At 42.4% G+C, this 21,200-nt stretch overlaps 1 protein-coding gene and 1 long non-coding RNA gene across 2 annotated transcripts in view; one reads left to right on the forward strand and one right to left on the reverse strand.

The window, feature by feature from the left end:
- The first annotated feature begins 6,804 nt into the window (after positions 1–6,804).
- On the forward strand, positions 6,805–21,002 carry LOC140187158 (uncharacterized). The gene is made up of 3 exons (XR_011883019.1): positions 6,805–7,233; positions 15,082–15,146; positions 20,952–21,002. It is a non-coding gene; the product is annotated as an uncharacterized lncRNA (long non-coding RNA).
- Positions 16,224–21,200, reverse strand: part of map2k6 (mitogen-activated protein kinase kinase 6) — a 128,108-nt gene continuing 123,131 nt past the window's right edge. The window contains exon 12 of the mRNA XM_072242155.1: positions 16,224–16,448. Within this exon, the coding sequence (XP_072098256.1) occupies positions 16,371–16,448 (78 nt within the window). The 3' untranslated portion in view covers positions 16,224–16,370. The remainder of the gene's footprint in view (positions 16,449–21,200) is intronic.

The raw sequence follows: 21,200 nt of genomic DNA on the forward strand, positions 1-21,200 counted from the left end.
CGGGGAGAACATACAAACTCCTCAAGGACAGGAGCGTGAATTGAACCACAATCTTGAAACGTTATGCTAACCACACTGCCATACTGCTCCCAGTAACAGAGGGAATACGGTGCTATAGATCACGTGCAGATAGGACACTTGATGGGGCATGATTGGCAGCATAGCCATGGTGGGCTAATGGGCCTGTTCTTGTGCTCTCCCCTTCTCCATTTTCTAAGTGTATTAATGACAGGATATTCCCTTTCTTACTTCACTATGATCTGCAGAGGCTGGAGAAGTCACCTGACTGCTATAGCACAACCCAGTTGGTGGGGGGCACCAAGCCGTAAACAGGTACATCAGAAGCATCTCTGAAACCTCCCTGCAGGAGCCATGTATCTATTTTCCATTTGTATTGTATCTTTGTTGCATGTGTTATTATGGGTTGCGGTAATTTGACATGAGGGTTGGGGAGTGGTAGAGAAGCAAATGAGTAGAGTTACATATCTACCCTTTGTGGCAAGTTTAGTTTAGTTAGACTGTTTATTCTGCTTATATCGCTAATTACAATAATTCTGAGACCACTAATTCCATTAGTTTCGCTGATAATGATCACTTCGATCACTCATCTTTCCTAGTTTCATTATAATGAATCAAACGTACTTTTTCCAACTTGGAACTTGGTTATTTGGAAGCGCGTCTTACAGTGTCAAATCCTTCACTCAGTCGCAGTAGTTTTGGGTTGTTTTTCAAATAAATGCTACACATCCCCCAAAACCCCAGGATTTGTGCAGTTGAGTGGGATTAACAATTATTACATCCTTCAAACTAGACTGCCAGATCTCTTCAGAAAATGCAAGAAATATTCAATGGGTCAGGCAGCATCTGTGGAGAGAGAAACTGATTTTCACCTTCAGTTTTTTTTTGATATTTTAGTCATGTTATTTTAAAATATAAAGAGTTTTAGGTTGATGACTTTACATCAAAACTAAGAAACAACTAGAAATCAAAGACAAGAGATTCTGCAGAATTGGCCTCATTTCTCTCCAGTCCTGATAAAGGGTCTCAGCCCAAAACGTTCACTGTGTATTTCCCTTCATTGATACTGCCTGACCTGCTGAGTTCCTTCAGCATTGTGTGTAGCTAAGAAATCAAAGACGCTATTTATTATTTATTTATTTATCGAGATACAGCACGAAATAGGCCCTTCTGGCCCTTTGAGCCACACTGCCCAGCAACCTACAATTTAATGCATACCTAATCACGGGTCAATTCACAATGATCAATTAAGCTACCAATCAGTATGGCTTTAGACTGTGGGAGGAAACCAGAGCACCCGGAGGAAACCCCCGCAGTCACAGGGAGAACAGAAAAACTCCTCACAGGAAGTGGCGAGAAATGAACCCGGGTCGCCGTGCTAACTGCTACGCCACCGTGCTGCCCTTTAGGTTACAGAGAAAGGAAATGTTCATGATAGGGCAGAGGTCAAAACAGACTGAATAACACAGACGCTTCAGAGGGAGGTGAAAGCTGGCCTGCCTGGTAGAGTGTAAATTGAAAATGAGTGACAATAGAGGAGAAAGTGAAAAAGCAATTCTGGAACAGTCAGCTATAGAACCTTGTATTGGCTGGAAATCTAATATACAGATAGCTGAAATATTCAGCAGTTCAGGTAACACCTGTTAAAGAAATGAACAGAGTTAAAGATCCAATAACAATTCATCAGAATTGGCCAGTTCTGAAACACAAACTGGTAAGGCAGGTTATCTGAAATAAGTGTTGAGTCCGAAGGGCTGCAAAGTAGAAGATGTGATGCCGTTCCTCACGTTCTCCTCGGCCAATGTCACTTTCCCGATTATCCAGTCACTCTGGTCTCCATCTTTTCAGAGACATTCCCACTGCCCATTCCACCACTACCTCATCTTCCACCACCACCAATTCTCTGTAACACATTTCTCCTTTAATATCGTTCCTAGTTCTAATTAAAATATCAGCAACCTAAAATGTTAGCTCTGTTTCTCCCTCCCCAATTGGCCTGCTGAATATTTCCTGAGTTAAAAAAAATTTTTTTTGACTTCCACTATCTGTTTTCTTTTGTTTTTCAACTGGCCTCTGAACTTGGCACAATGGCAGAGTAAACTACCCGGTCTAGTTAGCCTATTACATTATCACCATTCAATTATTGCCAAGCACATGATGTTCTGTTTACTTCCTTGATAAATCAGAATGCAAATGAGGATCCTCTGGAGATCAGGGCATGAAATGAGGAAATAATCTCACCAACAATGATCCTAATTTTTAGCAACAGTTTCCACTCTAGCTCGGACACAAGACAGCAAACTGCTGGAGAAACAAAACAGAGGAAGAGCTGAATTATTGTTTTTAACTAGAAGGTATTCTGGACAGGGCTAGATTTTATTTTCTTAAAGACGTCTGCACCGAACCCCAATCTTCACAAAGGTAATCCCCTGCAAAATATCGGGATAGGTTGCTTTTAAAAAATTGTCCAAATTAATCTTAATTTAAATTGAGTCCGATTAGTGTTTGCAGGAGCAAAAATAAAAGTAGATCAGATTTAAAATAAATGACGACAAGTTAATATAAACCTGGATGATCTCAAGCATGTGAGGATTTAATAATTAGTAAAGACTGTGCAGTCTTGAAACTTTAAGTTGCTGCTATAAAGGTTGGAGTCCTGGCTGGTAATGTCATGCAGATAGCGAGGAACTGATGACTGCCTGTATACTTGTGACGGAGGAGCTGACCATCAAAGGATTTGCCTGTCAGGCCGAGGGAGATCGCAACTCTATCCATGACCTTAGCTCATTACTGAGAGGTGCAAGCACAGCAAGATGGAGTACTGCCACAAGAAAGCAGCATCCATCATCAAGGTCATCAAAGGTTAGGACTTTATTCCTTGGAACAAACGAGATTGAAGGGAGATTTGACAGAGATAGCCAAAATTATGAGGGGTATAGATAGGGTAAATGCATGCAGATTTTTTCCACTGAGGTTGGTGGGATAACTAGAGGTCATGGGTTATGGATGAAAAGTGAAAAGTTTAAGGGGAATATAAGGGGAACATGAGGGGAAACTTTTCACTCAGAGGGTGGTGAGAGAGTGTATGGGCTGCCAGCCGAAGTGCTGCCTGCAAGTTCAATTTCAACATTTAATGGAAGCTTGGATAGACACATGGATAGGAGGGGTTTGGAGGTCGATGGCACAGGTGCTGATCAATGGGACTAGGCAGTTTAAATACTTCAGCATGAAATGGGCTGAAAGGCCTATTTCTGTGCTGTACTTTTCTATGACTCCACGAACCCCACCATCCAGGCTAAGCTCTCTCCTCATTGCTGCCATCGGAAAGGATGTACAGGAGCCTCAGGTCCCACTCCACCAGGTACACAGACGGTCATTACTCTTCAACCACCAGGCTCCTGAACTGGTGCACTCACCTCACCTCTGAGTGACTCCACAACCTCTGCCCTCATTTTGAAGGCCTCTACAACCCATAGTTATTTATTGCGTTTGCACAGTTTGTCATCTTTTGCACATCAGTCAGTCTTCGTGCACAGTTTCTCACTGATTTTATTGTATTTCTTTGTTCTATGTGAATGCCTGCAAGAAAATGCACCTCAGAGTAGTGTACGGTGACATATACGTGCTTGGATAACAAATGTGCTTTGAAGATGCATTGAGGAGGTGTTTCCTCTCTCTACGTGGACAGCATGGGACTTGGGCCAGATCGTTGGTTCAGAGGTCACTATGCTGCAACTTTTCCCAGTGCATCAGCTCCTTCTTCAGAAGAGGCAACCTTCTCCTCAAGTGTAATAATATAAATCAGTCACTCAATGACACATCATTTCCATTACCACATTTGAGCTAATTAATCTGAATAAAAGTCCAAACAGCGTACTACATGCTCATCCCTTTTGAATATAGATCACAGCAGCTCCAGAGCACAGCTTAAGCAATACGCAACGTCTCAGACACCGGCAGAACAAACTTCAAGGGAGTGCTCAGAAAACCTACAATTGGCATTCTAGTTTCGTTATGGCTCTATAATTATCATTTCATTCCAGAACAGTGTCTATTTGACATTGCATTTCAGCCAACCATATTTCTTATTTACACATAAGGTTTGAAAACTCAATTATCAAGAAACGTGCGTAGATACACTCAGTGATCACTTTATTGGGTACAGGAGTGGAACCCAGTGTGATCTTCTGCTGCTGTAGCCCACCCACTTCAAGGTTCGATGGGGCTGCGCATTCAGAGATGCTCTTCTGCACACCACTGTTGTAATGTGTGGCTATTTGAGTTCCTGTCAGCTTGAACCAGTCTGGCCATTCTCCTCTGACCGCTCTTATTAACAAGGCGTTTTCGCCCACAGAACTGCCACTCACTGGATGAGTTTTTTAAATTTTTTGCACCTTTCTCTGTAAACTCTAGAAAATCCCGGGAGATCAGCAGTTTCAGAGATACTCAAACCCATCCCACCTTGCACTATCATTCTGCAGTCGAAGTCACTTGGATCACATTTCTTCCCCATTCTGATGTTTGGTCTAAACAACTGACCATCTGGACCATCTTTACGTGCTTTTAGGCCTCGAATTGCTGTCACATTATTGGTTGATTAGATATTTGCATTAATGAGCAAGTGTACCCAATAGGTGGCCACTGAGTGTAGTTCACAAGACAGCCAAGGTGGTGGTGACTGGGTGATCCCCCTGTCAATCAGGAAGGTGGCTGCACAAGACTGAGATTAATTTTGGTGGGCCTAATCAGTACGTAGCCACGTCTTTGTTTACTGTGGAATACAGTCCTGCCTCAAACTCACTGACTGGCGCTGAGCTGTAGGTCTGTTACAAAAGCACAAAGTTGGCAAGATACTTGAAAAGAAAATTAAAATACAAAGTTCCCATTTGGATTGAACCATTCAAAAACAAAAGGCCGTTTTAAAACTTAATGGTAACTTGTACTATTGATATTAGAAACATACACTTGACTCAATCAGCTTTAGGTTCAGAGGAATATGGGCAATACGCTGGCAAACAGGCCTAGCTTGGCAGGCAACAGAGCATGGACAAGTTGAGCCAAAAAGCCTACTTCCATGCTGTATGCTCCATAAATTTAGTTCTCATGCATCATTTGTTATTCCAACGTACTCAGTTCTGATTGGAGTTTCCTCTGACAATGCAAGTCCACAAACTGCCCCTTGTTTAACTGGGCAACACTCTCGCACTTCGGGTGGCGGGGGGGGGGGGGGGAGAATACAAGGCTAGTTTTCAGATTATAGACACAGTGGGCTGGCAGGCAAAGTGGAAGGAAGTACTTTGGACGGGCAAAGGTCTCAACGCAATTAGCTGCTGCTGCACCTCATTAGGGAGAAAGAGAGAGATGATTAATCCCTCTAATCATAATCTGGAATGAAGAGCACACAGCCAAATTGCATCCCAACTTCAGTCACTTTGTCTCAAAACCACCTGGCTAAAAGCTAATCTACAATGGAAGATGGAATCAACAAAACAATGAAGTGTGTGGACAAACTGAAGAGATGTCAAAGGGCATCAGGCTAAATCTGAACAATTCATTTTCAGTGTTACTTTTCCCTTTGTACATATCCCAAAAGGTTTCATAAACTGTATTTCTAATTTTTCTTTGGCAAGGAAAAGAGAATCACTGGGGAAGGATTTTGTCTGCATTTAAGTCTAGTTCAGTAACAGATTAATAAATTATTTTCACAGGAGATTCTGCAGATACCAGAAATCCACTGTAACATACACACACACACACACACATACAAAATGCTGGAGGAGCTCAGTAGGAGATGAATAAACAGTTGACATTTCTGGCCAAGTCCCACCTTCTTATTCTGGCTCTGCCCCCTTCCTTCCAGTCCCGATGAAAGGTTTCAGCCCAAAATGGCAACTGTTTATTCTTCTCCATAGATGCTGCCTGACCTGCTGAGTTCCTCCAGCGTTTTGTGTGCAGTCATAAGTTGTGTACTAACTTTCCAAACAGACAAAATACATTATACACAAGGACTGAAGGCTTTGAAATCAAAATGAACCTCGAATACATGGGATACGATAGCACCCATTAACGTCACTGGGCTTGAACTCTCTCCACAGCTAAGGGATAAAGCACATGAAGAAACAAGAGGAATAAGGTTCCTGTCCTGGTGACCTCGAGTGAATTAAATTGATCAATGGGACATTAATTTTAACTGATAGCCTATCAATACTCTACTTCACTCTGAAACAGATAGCTTTATGAGGTCAGAAATCACATGACTTAAGACATATGAAAGGCTTAAAAGAAATTTTCCTTAGATTAACAACTCAATCATCCTAAATAGAAAAATGCTGAACAAGCAAAAACATTCTCTTTATTTTTTTTAATGTCCCCTTTTAAAGCTGCAGTATTCCTTTTAATTTGTCTGCAAGGATCATTTTCAATCTTCATAAATACTTCAAACATATAACACTTTATTTAACAGTCCGTGGGTTGTACACATAAATAAGTTTAAAATTAGCACTGAGTCAGCGTCACATCCATTTACTTAATTCAATGCTGATGAGGGGGAGATGAAACCCAGCATTACGTTAACAGAATTTACAGCAAGCTCACTGAAACTTACAAAGTGGTGTAGGAGGGAAGGGTTAGATTGATCTTAGAGGAGTCAAAAAGTCAGCACAACATCACAGGCCAAGGGACAACGCTCGGCTGTGCTGCGATGTTCTATGACGTTACGTGTCCAATGCCAGCCACATGACCAATTATGTAATATAAATCATCAGGCTGCTGTCGGCGGAGCGAGGACTAATGGCCTGGCAACCAGATGGTGTCAGGTTCACGATGGGAGACTAGCTCAGTTCAGACCCTGGAAGGCAGTCCGCGCCAACTTCCAGCCAGCCTTCCTGTTGCAGCGCGACCGCCCGTACTGCCAAGGTGAATAAATTCAAGCCAGGCAATGATTTCCTTATATGTATCGACTTCTCAGAGTGCTGCGTTAATTACGCTGATTAATCGACACAGAGCTCAGAGAAGTCGTCACAGAACAAACTCATTTTATCCTGCCTGCCTGAACCTCCAGAGAGGAAGGAGTTTGACAGTAACTCCCTACATTTTATTACCTCGCAGAGCTGACAAGGGAGGGAATTATTCTACCTTGGTGCCTTGTTCTACCTTTCAGGCAGCCTCGTTGCCAGCTGGGGCACTGTGCAGGGAGAAGAGACTGATGGCCTCAGAGTAAGTTCACAGATTGCTGTGACTGTGTTGGCGGATCCTTCTCAGTAGCAACAGCTAGTCCGCATCATAAGTAAATTAATGAGTGTATAAATAGCATTGTAAACTATTGCACTGCCCTTTGTCGTAAGGATCTGTCACGAGTGATTGCTGCTGCCTCATTCCATTACGGAAGGAAACCTCTTGGGACACTGAGCAGCCAAGATCAACTCTAGAAAAGTCTGTTTTCAGATACGAGTCTGCTCCCTGCAATATTATTCTTCCAATCCTTTCAACCCATCCTGAATGAACGACTATATTGCCTGTATCACCACCTCCCTGGTGATAGGAATGTGAGAACAGAGGGAAAATTAGGTGTGAATCTATATATGGGCAGAATATATAAGTATGGACAATAGTATATAAGGACACAACTGGCGAATAGGAGTACTGAGATACTAGCACACATACAGGGGTGGCACGGTAGCAGTGTGGTTAGCACGACGCTTTACAGTACGAGCGACCCGGGTTCAATTCCCACTGCTGCCTGTAAGGAGTTGGTACATTTTCCCCGTGATCATGTGGGATTCCTCCAAGTGCTCTGGTTTCCTCCGGCAGTCCAAGGACATACTGGTTGGTAGATTGGTCATTCATTATAAATTGTCCCGTGATTAGGCCAGGGTCAAATCGGGGACTGCTCAGCAGTGTGGCTCAAAGGGATGGAGGGCCTGTTTCACGCTGTGCCTCTAAATTAATTAAATCTTTTCCTCATTATGATCTTGCATCTTATTGTATAACTGCACTGCACTTTTTCTGTGGCTGTTACACTTTTATTCTGCATTGGGTTGTTGTTTCACCTTGTAACATCTCAATGCTCTGTCTGGACAGTATGCAAGACTGTACCTCGGTAAAGTGACAGCAATAAACTAAGTCCAGCATGAAATCCATCTCACTGTGTGCTTGACTAGGCTGAGAAGCGATAAAGATGTGGGTAACTTCCACTGAAAGACCCCTTTACCTATGGAGCTGACTGTGGGAGAAATATTCAGTCAATGCTCTCTTGGGCTTCCTGGGGTTGAGCAAAGGAGATCAGAAGGGGGGCTTAATCAAAGTAGACCATTTTGTGAAGGAGGGTCACGTTCCCGACAGCATGTCGCTGGATGAGACTCGATACCTTGTTACAGTGCAGTACCATTCAACCCCAGCAAATGGTTTGCAGTCACCCAGAGAAACAAACAGCCATTAGAAAGGAATACTGCAGCTTTACTTTCTCACTCCCCTGCGCAATACACACCCTCCAGGCTTCAAATAAATCAAATTAAATTATACACCAGCCATAAATATTATAAACTCAAACAGGTTGTGCAGTATTTTTGCAAACATATACATTTAAATGAACAAGCCTATCTTACACCCCACACACACTCGTACACACCCATACACACACATGCAAGGATGACTCCTAAGCAACATCCACTGAGAACTGGAAATTCTGGCTGCAGCTCATCTCAAACGTAAATGAACCTTAAGAGTTTGAAAATGCTTTTGTTCTTAATCATCCCAAACTGTGGATCGAATGTTTGGTCTGTTGGTGGAGACAAGATGTGGCAGTGGTATCTAGGCGTAGAAATGACTGAAATTATCCCTTCCACAAGTTGCCAAATGTTGTGAGTCAGAAGGACAGTTGTTAGGGTTTAAATCAAGTTATGCTCTTGGCGGGCTTCAGCAGCACAGGAATAGCTCCACTAACTTGTCTAGCATTATCCAAATAAACACCAACTGGTTGGACAGAAATCACAGCTTCATCATCTGGAGTTAGGTCAGTATTGGTTCAATAGTACATAAGGGGTGGGAAGTGGGGGGGTGGGGGGAATGAATGAATAACAAACTTTGAAAACCAAAACAGAAAATACTCCTCTGCTCTAATCCATCAGGTTGCAGTGCGACGAGTTTGCAACACACACGCACACACTCAAGTCTACTTGAGAATTCTTCAGTTTATTTCTCAATGGAAAGTAAAATTCACACGCAGAACCCGATTGCTAAAGCAGTCTTCCGATCTAACTGCTGGCTTCTAGCAGATATTGAGGATCGCACACAGTTTGCGTCATGATTTTTTGATGTCAAATAGGGACTGCAAGTCAGGTAGAAATAGCACCGAGGCTCTTCAATTAACTAAAACGCTTAACAGCTCCTTAAGAAGGTAAGAACTAAAGAGTTGCATTTATTTAGCACCTTACACATTCCTTTCAAATCATTTCACAGTCAATTAAGTCATTCCAAAAGTGTAGTTACTATTGTAGTGGATTTCATTTGGTGTCACATATCCAATCTTTAAAAACATGTACAGATACCAGAGAGCTGCAGCTCCTGGTTCACCTTGAGGAAGCATAGTCAGTTAGGAGAACAATGGGGTATCTTTAAAGCTGAGGTTGATAGGTACTTAATTAGTAAGGGTGTCAAAGGTTATGGGGAGAATGAGGTCGAGAGGTTAAATAAATCAGCCATGATCAAATTGTGGAGCACACTCAATAGGCCAAATGGCCTAATTCTGCTCCTACTTATGGCCTTAATGTAAAGTGACTTGGAGTAAAAAGAGAACTTCATTGAGTCCCTGGATCAAAAGTTAATTTACTGAGATATTCAGCGGTGGAGTAGAAATTCAAGTTTTGCAGGAAGCAGTCTGTGGTCGAGACAGTGGATTCCCAAAACTAGGCCTCTACTGCTCTTGTGGTGTGTGTGGAGGACTCAGGGTTGGCCCATTCCTTCACATGACTTCAGTAACTCCATTTAAGCTCTTCAATTTTTACCCTCTCAACTGGAAGTATCTTTTGAGTAAAAGGGGGAAAGTTCTACTTGGGAGTTGAGCTAAAGACACCTTACCAGGGCCACAGTTGTGGAAAGAATCAGGGGAACTAAGCATTTCGTTCCACTGGCCATCACTCCAGATCCTTCCCAAGGGTTAACACTTACTTCCTAATTACAGTGATCATAAGCAAATCCTACAGGTCGAAACTCTTGACTTGACAGGTACAAGGCCACAGAAAACCCCCACCTTAGAAATGATTCCCAATCATCTTCCTCTGCGGAGAACTGTGCATTTTAACTAGATATATCCCCCTGGTCACAGAAGGACTCTGAGAACCACCTGTAACACGAAGTTTCCCCAAGCTGTAAACTGTTGGCTGAGATTGCAGAAATGGCATTAGTAATTTAGTTAGCTCCCCCAGGGTAGTACAGATCTTAGTTAATTTTATTTCTTAGTTAGAATTAGTTAATTACTAGAGATCTGTAAAGCTTGCCAGAGCAGATCAGACCACAGAATATTAAATCAGAGTGTTTCAACCTGTATTTAGTAAGTTTGTTTTAGGAGCAGCATTAACACACCACCAGGATCAAAGTTATCTAGCTCTTGCAATCTTTTAGCCCTGAATCTTGGTCACTCTAACTGAATTAAAGGATTCATAATTGTCCAATTTAAAATGACTGATAAAAATAAGGCTTTGATAACCGAAGTGATCGATATCACTTAAATCCCCAAGTCAAGTCCCTTTAAAGTAGACAATAGACAATAGGTGTAGGAGTAAGCCATTCGGCCCTTCAAGTCAGCACCACCATTCACTGTGATCATCCACAATCAGTACCCTGTTCCTGCCTTCTCCCCATATCCCTTAACTCCACTATCTTTAAAAGCTCTATCTAGAAAAATGAAGCTAGTGAAAAGTAGATCCAAGTAAAGACAAAATGAGCAGTGTATTCTTTGTAGCCACATCTGGAAGGCAGCCCAGAGTCCATGGGCGATTTAACTAAAAAGTCAGTCCAATCTGAGGAGCAGTAGACATTAGTGAACTGAAGTTCTCCATCTCCCATTCAAGTCTTAACCTTCCGAGCTCAAACTGAACCCTACACTCACTAATAGTTCAGGCTGACTGAGAGGTCAATGTAAATGTAAGCAGGTTTTTTCCCCACTGAAGTTGGGTGAAATCTAGAACTAGAGGTCACGGGTTAAGGGTGAAACGTGAAATGTTAAAGGGGAACTTCATCACTCAAAGGGCGGTGAAAGTGTGGAACGAGCTGCCAGTGGAAGTGATGGATGCAGGTTTGATTTCAATACTTAAGAGATGTTTCGATAAGTACATGGATGGGAGAGGTATTGAGAGCTGTGATCCAAGTGCAGGAGGATGGGACTAGGCGTATAATAGTTTGGCACAAATTAAATAGGCAGAAGGGCCTGTTTCTGTGCTGTAGTGCTCTGTGACTCCAAAAGCAGTCATATAAATATTGTGGAAAAATAGCAACATCTGACAACTGTCCCTCTCCCATCCAATTCACATAAACATATACTATCCTAATAGCTCCTCATTTGCAGTGTTGATCTGCCAACATCTTCCTCAACATGAATTAATCAACAATGTTCTAACAGTGTTAACCTCGTGTGATTGTCACTTGCTGAACTGTAATCAGGTAGTTACTTCATCACAGTGCGATTTACCAAGGATCAGAGTTTAAAATATCTTGACGACTGCCAGTCTGCCGACTCTCGACCAGCCGGATTCAAGTCCATATAAGACTCAAGGCAGCCGAGGGCGTAAAACTAAGGTTTCATTTTCCCAGAACCTCTTGTCAGTCAGCCTTTGAAAATGAGGCAAATTAGGTTTTGAGCTGCATCCGATGTATTAGAAAGTCAAAAATGTATTTAAATTGGCATAGCACCTACTTCATGCTTCTTTTTCATCTCAGACATCCCTCTAGTGCCATTACACCAATGAAGCAGGACCTCTCAGGCAGTGCCGTTCAACCATTGCACAAACAGCTTAACTCCATGCTGATACAGCACCACTCAGTCTTCTGTTTACCGTCAAACTACTCAGGGACCCAGAGCAACATTCCACACATCAGCCGGACTGCTTGAACCTCAATCTTTTTTTCAATCACGTCAACTACCTGGGTTGACTCTCTCCAGATCAGTACTCCGAATAAGTGCTTGCCGCTAACTCCAAATGCTTAAAGCAGCTTTGTGACCTGGCAAAGTGGAAATTGTGCTTACATATCATTGAAAACAGGGGACTTCTCTGGGTTTCTATACAAGTGCAGCGTTAAAGAAAAGTTCAGCGAGTTGCTGACTCTGTCTAGTGGGCTCATTGGAAGTTTAACCTCCTCTGCCTTGGGCTTTTTTTTTTAAATCATTAAAATAAAATTAACAAAGCTTTGGTTCTGATGCAAGATTTTAAGTTTTTTTTTTAAAAATACTACGTTAGACAAGATCTTTTTCCCCGGGTTGAAATGTCTCATACCAGAGGATGTGCACTTAAGTTGAAAGGAGCTCATTTCAAAGGAGATGTGAGAGGCGAGTATTTTTTTTTAACCAGGAGAGTGTTGGGTGCCTAGAAGGCATAAACATTATAAGGGATGTTTAGACAGACACATGAACGTAAGGAAAATAGAAAGAAATGGACATTGTGTAACTGGAAGACACTGGTTATCTATTTGATTATGAATTTAATTGGGGGCCGAGGGGCCTGATCTTGTGCTGGACTGTTCCATCTTCCATGTTTAATATCTCGGTATAGTTAGACAATTTGGATTCTGAAATGTAGAGCTGCTGTATATTCCTGCAAACATTCTTCCAAGAACACGCTGAAAGACTTGTCCTATTGTTGGCATTTTTTTTAAAAACATGGTCAATTTTTAAAGAACAACATCAAAAAGTGAAATTGTTCATGTACCTCCAAAGTGCATGGAAGATACGCTTCCAGAGTATTGTGGCAAGTGGGTGCTCTTAACCGGTAATATGGCAGTTCAGTGATTGCATTAATGGACCAGTTTTCCAGAGGCCGAGACTAGTAATGCTAAGGAGAGAATTCAAATCTTTGGCCATAAACATTTTTCAATTCAATTGATTCAAAAGATCTGGAATTAACATCTAGTATTTGCAATGATAACCATGAAGCTACTAGGTTAACATAAAAGTCCATTTGGTTACAACAGTGATTTAAATTCTCAGTCAATACAGTTGATTCTTAATTGCCTTGGGAATGGCCTAGAAAGTTGTTCAATTCATGGATAATTAGTTACGGGCCTATGAATGGATTAAAAACATCTAAACTAAGCAGGGGTCTGTGTTGGGGCCAATTCTTTCTAAGTTATATGTCAATGATCTGGATGATGGAATTGATGACCTTGTTGCAATGTTTGCAGACGATATGAAGATAGGTGGAGGGGCAGGTAGCTGTGAGGATGTACGGAGGCTACAGAAGGACTTAGGTTAGGAGAATGGGCAAAAAGGTGGCAAATGGAATACAGTGTCGGGATATGTATGGTCATGCACTTTGGTAGAAGAAATGAAAGGTTTGGCTATTTTCTAAATGGGAAGGAAATACACAAAACTGAGGCGCAAGGGAACTTGGGAGTCCTGGAGGATTCCCTAAAGGTTAATGTACAGGTTGAGTCTGTGGTGAGGAAGGAAAATGTGATGTTAGCATTCATTCAAAAGAACTAGAACATAAAAGCAAGGATGTAATGTTGAGCCTCTATAAGGCCCTGGTGAGGGGTTACTTGGCATATTGTGAGCAATTTTGGGCCCTTTATCTTGGAACAGATGTGCTGAAACTAAAGAGGATTCAAAGGAAGTCCATGACTCCAGGATTGAACAGTTTGTCATATGAAGAGCGTTTGATGGCACTGGGCCTGTTTCCACTAGAATTCAGAAGACTGAGGGGTGACCTAATTGAAAACTATTGAATGGTGCAAGGCCCTGATAGAGTGGATGTAGAAGGGATGTTTCTCTGGTGAAAGAGTCTAAGAACAGAGGACACAGCCTCAGAATAGAGGGGTGTCCTTTTAGAACAGAGATGAGGAACTTCTTTAGCCAGAGAGTGGTGAATCTGGAATTCTTTGCCACAAGCAGCTGTGGAGGCTAAGTCCTTACGTATATTTAAGGCAGAGGTTGAAAGATTCCTGACTAGTCAGGGCATGAAGGAATATGGGGAGGAGGCAAGAGATTGGGGCTGATAGGAAAATTGGATCAGCCATAATGAAATAGCAGAGCAGACTCAATGGGCCAAATGGCCTAATTTTGCTCCTCTATCTTCTGGTTTTATGAAATACTAAGATTCTGGCTTTTGCCCCAATCCTTTCCAGCAACAATAAAGGATCTCAGCCCGAAATGTCAACTGATTATTTTCTTCCGTAGATGCTACCTGATCTGCAGTGTTCCTCCAGCATTTTAAGTGCTATGCTGAGGAATAAACATTCAAAACTAAAGGACACCATGAACTATTCTAACAGTGGACTTTAATAGCAACAAGCTCGACAGAGAGTTACACTCCAGAAACTTAACCAAGCCCTTGTCTCTTAGCACTATTACTCTGTAACACGGGGCTCCTGATCTGCAGTCCATTAGTGTCAAAATGACTTCTCAGTCAGAAAAGCAAGGTGTCTCCCTTCTGGGGGTGGAATATATCTCACAGAAACAGGAAGGTTATCTGCCCAAAATCAAGGGAGTAGACCTTTTAGTGCTATGGTGTAAGATACAGAAAAGAATGGCTGGAGTCTGCAACATTTGAATTTTTGTTTTCAACAGGGGAGGTCTCTGAGCCCTTTGTAAATATTGAAAAAAAGCATTCACTCTCGGGCGCTCCCCATAAAGTGAGGTTCCCTGACCCAGCAGCTCACTGGGTACAGAGTTTGAAAGAGTTAATTAGGATGCTCCACTGATGGCAAAAGTTCTTCCAACAAAACAGAAGTTAAATAAATGAGAGGGTGTGAAAAATATCAATACCAAATGCACGAAAATGAAGAGGATGACAATTTTCAGTTGATGACTGAAAAGCGAGCAAGTAACTCTGACCTAATGATCTGATCTATTTTCAGCAGGTCAAGAGATGGGATCAATTATCCAGAAGCTATAAAGACAAGTAAAACAGTGAAAAGGGCAGGTAGGTTATAAGTAAGCAGTGTTTCCTGCAAGACTTGTACTACTTACTGGACAAAGATTCACAATACTCAGTTCCTTTATCAGTTTATAAAAATTAGTTCAAGTCTACCTTGATTTATAAAAATCAACCAAGTGAAATCACTTGGTTTATCAAAATCTATGACTGCCTCAAATGTGACATGTACAAACATTATTTAAAAATACAATCTCTGTCCTGACCAATTCATTAAATACAACTTGCAAAAATTTACAGGATGTGCACGACATGTAATATTAGGCTGAATTGAGGTTTTTTTAAATTTTTTTTAATCAGGTGGGGATGGGAGGGAATGAAGTTTATCCCTTTAGTGGCTCTAGCAGGTGAAAACATAACAGTAACTGTTCCATCTAGTCTGCCCGGTGCTTTAAACATGGGGGGGGGGGTGAGATGAGCATTGTTACTTCTGGGTTTTTTTGGGGGGGGTCATATGGAAGTTAGCACATATTTACACATTTTATACACGTAGCTAAAAGTCACACTGTGTGTAGGCAGGAAGCAGGTAGACACTGAGCCAAAGCTTGGGTCCGCCTAGGACCCTGCCCAATTGATCTAGAGTGTGGCTGTCCTCTAGTTTGCCTGCAGTCACACTATTTTCAGTGCACCTATTAAAAACACGCACACACACGCATACACACACATCCACACACGCATACATTCTCTCTACATCATTGTATCAAATCTCTACATTTTCAGAAGCTAAACTGGCCTTTTAAGAACCCAGTTTATCATCTGAGTCGATGCAAGTCCTTACAGTCACAGAGTGATTCACTACTGTTAGTTAATTCTGAGGGCACCACCCTCTAACCATTCATTTAACTTTTTAAAAATAATCAATTAAAAGTGAATTTCCTGCCAATTATTTGCTTTTTTTTGCATGTTAGTCAAACACACTTAGCAGAAGTTTCTCCCCTCCCATGGGATTTTATGCTATCACTCAGACTTTTAGGGAACTTGCTCTGGACTCTCTCCCAAATGCCTAAGTTTCCTCACAATTTTCCTCGACCCTTGCCAATGCCCACCCACCCCTCCCAAACCCGGCCGATCCTGCCAAAGACTGGAGTTACTTCTGCTGCTGCTGACAAATTTCCAAGATCATCCGTGGCAGAAAATATCCTGCGATTTCCTCCCAAAGTAGAGCGTGTAGGTGGGCCAATCGCAAAAGCCGTCGCACTGCCTGGGAATTTGTCAGTCTCCCAAAATTAGCTTCACAAATGAGGCCACGTCTGTTTCTTTGGATTCATGTAGTGTGAAGAAGGGGTGTTGCTACAAAAAAGAGAAAGCATAAGGGTTAGAATTCAAAGGAATGCCTGACCGACTTTCAATTGCTAATGGGAGACCTTTATATTTGCACAGAACGCCTGAAATTCGAACACTGGGGCCACAGATTCACTGTCAGTGCATCATCTGCCAGGTCACTCATTACAATTAAGCTAAAATCAAAAGTAGTGACTTGCACTCCTATATAACCCTGCACATCCTCAGTTATTCCAAAGCTAATTATGGCAAATGAATGACTTCTAAAGGACATTCAGTTATAATCCAAGAAACAGCAGCTAATTTGCAAGAAGTACGCTCCCACAAACAGTATGGTGATAACAATCGAATAGTCCAACTTTCTGACTGTTATCCAAAGGTCTAAAACATAGGTTCCCAGCCCGGGAAGCATGGAGACAATTGCGGGCTGTCCCCAGCACATCATGTGTCCGCCCTCCCCACTCTCCCCCCTCCCCCCCAGACTGTGTTGGTCATTGATGCAAATGATGCATTTCACTATATGCTTCGATGTGCATGTGATAAATAAAGCTAACCCTTTAATCTCAAAAGAATGTAGAATGAAGTGTTACAGTTAGACAATAAGGCAGAAGACCATCAGGAGGTAGATTGTGAGGTCAAAAGTCCATCTTATCGTACTAGGGGACTGTTCAACAGTGGGACTAAAGTTGTCCTTGAGCCTGGTGGTAGATGGTTTCAGTCTTCTTAATTTTCTGCCTGATGGGAGGGGAGAGAGAATGTCAACAGGTGTGGGGTCTTTGATTATGTTGGCTGCTTTACTTAGACAGTGAGAAGTGTAGACAGAGTCCACGGAAGGGATGCTGGTTTCTGTGATGTTCCTCACAGAAATCTGTGAGTTCAGTGCAGGCCTTACACTAACACAATCAAGCCTAACCTGCTCTTTCCTTTTGCTTCTTGTATTAATCAGCTCTGCCTGAACTGAATCTGCTGCTCTCTGATGCAGCAAAGCTGCACAGTCCACCAGGTAAAAGTAAAATTTACAAGTACAGATTCAAGGCCAATCCCAGGACATCCCATTGAAACCTTTCAAATATCGAAAGGCCTGATAGAGTGCACATGAGAAGGATGTCTCCTTTTGGGGGTGGGGGGGGGGGTGTGGAAGAAGAGTCTAGGGCCAGAGGGCACAGCCTCCGAGTGGAAGGATGTTCCTTTAGAATGGAGACAAGGGGGAACTTTTTAAGCCAGAAAGCGGTGAATCCGTAGAATTCTTTGCCAGAGATGGCTGTGGAAGCCAAATCTTTGGGTATATTTAGTAGAGGTTTATAGGTTCTTGATTAGGAAGGAGAAAACAGGAGAATGGAGTTGAGAGAGATAATAAATCAGAACCAGGCTTAACGTTACTGGCATGTGTTGTGAAATTTATTAACTTTGCTGCAGCAGTACAATGCAATACATGATAATAGAGAAAAAGAAGGTTTTGAATTAAGGTGTGTGTACGTATATGTAGTTAAATTAAGTAAGTAGTGCAACAAAAAATAGAAAATAAAAGAAGTAGTGAGGTAGTATCTAATATTCATGGGTTCAATGTCCAGTCAGAAATCAGATGGCATAGGAGAAGAAGCTGTTTCTGAATTGTTGAGTGTGTCTTCAGGCTTCTGCACCTCCTTGGATATGGCAAGTTATTTCCCATGGTAGGGGAGTCAGGGTCAAGAGGACACAACTTCACGACTGAAGGACGTCCATTCAGAACAGAGATGCAGAGAAATTACTTTAGTCAGAGGGTGGTAAATCTGTGGAGTTTGTTGCCACGAGCAGCTGTGGAAGCCAAGTCATTGGGTGTATTTAAGGCAGAGATAGATAGGTTCTTGATTAGCCAGGGTATCAAAGGGCATGGGGAGAAGGCAGGGGAGTGGGGATGACTGGAAGAATTGGATCAGTCCATGACTGAATGGCGGAGCAGACTCGATGGGCTGAATGGCCAACTTCTACTTCTATATCTTATGGCTCTTCCTAATGGCAGCAATGAGAAGAGGACATGTCCGGATTATTGCATGTTCTTAATGATGGACACTGCCTTTTTGAGGCACCACTCCTTGAAGATAACCTGGATAGTGCCCTTGATAGAGCCGACTAAATTTACAACCCTCTGCAGCTTACTTCAGTGCTGTGCAGCAGCTATGATGGAATAGCAGAGCAGACTCGATGGTCCGAATGGCCTGATTCTGCTCCTATGTGTTATGCCTATGTCTAAACAAGAAAGCATTAAATGTGGAGCGGGTGATCCCACTTTGCACTGTCTGCTACGCACATCTGGAAATATACTACCTTGATAACAAAAAGTGAAGACGGAAAGTGGATTTGATTTCCCGAAAGGAATTTGTGTCTGAAAGGAACTCTTAGCCAAGTCTACAGTGCTCACTCAGAAACTCTACTTTTGCATCAATAATGAGGCTGCATTTAGTCAGGGCCCTGTCAAACCCACATTCAGTTTCAACACTTCAATTACGAGCAGCCTGTGGCGCCAACATTCTAATGGTCCAACTTCAAACTAACAATATAAATGACCTCTTCAGGCAACTCGCATCACTTCACAAGACTGTAATCCTAACTCAAAACAAAACCACTTCCTAGTGATTTATGCTGTCAATGACGTAAAAGCATCAGGGATTCAAGGCTTCCAGGGCTACTTAATTGGAAGTCAAGATCTTGTTTTCCATGACTAACCTTTGTGAAGTATTAAAGTACACATCGCAGGATTTATTTACGTTATTTTTTTTTTAAATCTCAGTAAGCTTCAACTGCCCTGATGCAGAACTCGCTCACACATACTTTCCAGTCTCAGACACAAAGGGAGCTGTGATCTTGCTCTTCCATATTAAGGTCCGGTGACTGCCCCATAAATGACCACCAAATTTCTGGAGCATTCTAACTGGTTGCTTCGCTCTCTGGTATGGAGGTGGGAGTCTACAGCACAGAGTCAAAATAAGCTGCAGAAAGTTGTGAACTTAGTCAGCTCCATCATGGGCCCTAGACACCCCCCCCCCTCAGTATCCAAGACATCTTCAAGGAGCGAAGCCTCAGAAAGGCGGCATCCATCATTATGACCCCCACCACCCAGGGCACGCCCTCTTCTCACTGCTACCATCAGGAAAGAGGTACAGCAGCCCGAAGGCACACACTCAATGATTCAGGAACAGCTTCTTCCCCTCTGCCATCTTATTTCCGAATGGATATTGAACCCATAAACCCGACCTCAGTACTTTTTTTCTCTTTTTACTCTACTAAGTCAACTTTTTTTATACATACTGTATATCTTCACTGTAATGTAGTTTTATTATGTATTGCAATATACTGCTGCATGACAACAAATTTCACGACGTAACCTGATTCTCATTCTGGCCACCTAAGGTGAAACCATGGGCCCCCCCCAACACACACCCACAAGTGGGGGGCTTAAGGGCAGCTAGGCTACTTTTCCATGGGGGGGACACAAACTGTAAGATAACCAAGCGTGGTCCACAGGTGTGCAATAAACAGAATCCAGTGCAGGGATATATAAAGAGATACTGAGACATTTGGAAAGAGCTTGGGCAGAGGTAGATTTCAAGAACAGAAACAAAGCAATGAAGATTTTGAATCTCTGAATTCAAAACAGAAAACTGCTACAAAACACTCAGCAGGCAAGGCAGCATCTGTGGAGTTACGCATCAGGTTAAAGGCCTTTACTTCAGAACTGGATCGTCAAACTGACTGATGAATAAGACCATAAGACATAGGAGCAGAATTAGGCCATTTGGCCCATCAAGTCTGCTCCGCCCTTTCCCTCCCTCAGCCCCACTTCCTGGTCTTCTCCCCGTAACCTTTGATGCCGTGTCCAATTAGGAACTTATCAAGCTCTGCCTTAAGTACACCCAATGACCTGGCCTCCATAGCTGCCTGTGATAATAAATTACACAAATTCACCACCCTCTGGCTAAAGATGCTAAGTGGTTGAGTCTATTTCTGTCTCCACAGAGACTGTCGGACCTCCTGACCTTTTGTGGAGATTCGGCAAGACATCTAAAACTTTGACGAACTTCTATAGATGTGTAGTGGACAGTACATTGACTGGCTGCATCACAGTCTGGCAAGGGAACACCAATGCCCTTGCATGGAAAATCCAACAAAAGGTAGCAGATAAGACCCAGTGCATCACGGGTAAAGCAATCCCAACCATCAAGCACATCTACATGAAACGCTGACACAGGAAAACAACATCCATTACCAGGGACCCCCACCTCCCAGGATATGCTCTCTTCTCGCTGCTGCCATCAGGAAGAGAGTGCAAGAGCCTCAGGACTCTCACTACCAGGTTCAGGAACAGTAACCACATATCAATCATCAGACCCTTGAACCAGAGGGGATAACTTCACTCACCCCAACATTGAAATGTTCCCATAACCAATGGACACACTTCCCAGACTGTTCAATCTCATCTTCTAAATATTTATTGCCTATTTATTTATCATTATTTCTTCTTTTGTATTTACACAGTCTGTTGTCTTCTGCACTCTGGTTGGGTGGTCCTGCATTGATTCTGCTTTGGTTCTTATCTACAAATCTACCGAGTACGCCCACAAGACAATGAATCTCAGAGTTGTATATGGTGCCATACATGTACTTTGATAATAAATTTACTTTGAACTTTTAAAAATTGTGTTTTTATTTCATGTTCTAAAAAGCATTTTAATGGGGAAGAGTTTGAGTGGGGAATTTCTCAGCTTGGGGCACAGACCATATCTA

This window comes from Mobula birostris, chromosome 24, assembly GCF_030028105.1.
Source record: "Mobula birostris isolate sMobBir1 chromosome 24, sMobBir1.hap1, whole genome shotgun sequence".
Taxonomy (NCBI): Eukaryota; Metazoa; Chordata; class Chondrichthyes; order Myliobatiformes; family Myliobatidae; genus Mobula; species Mobula birostris.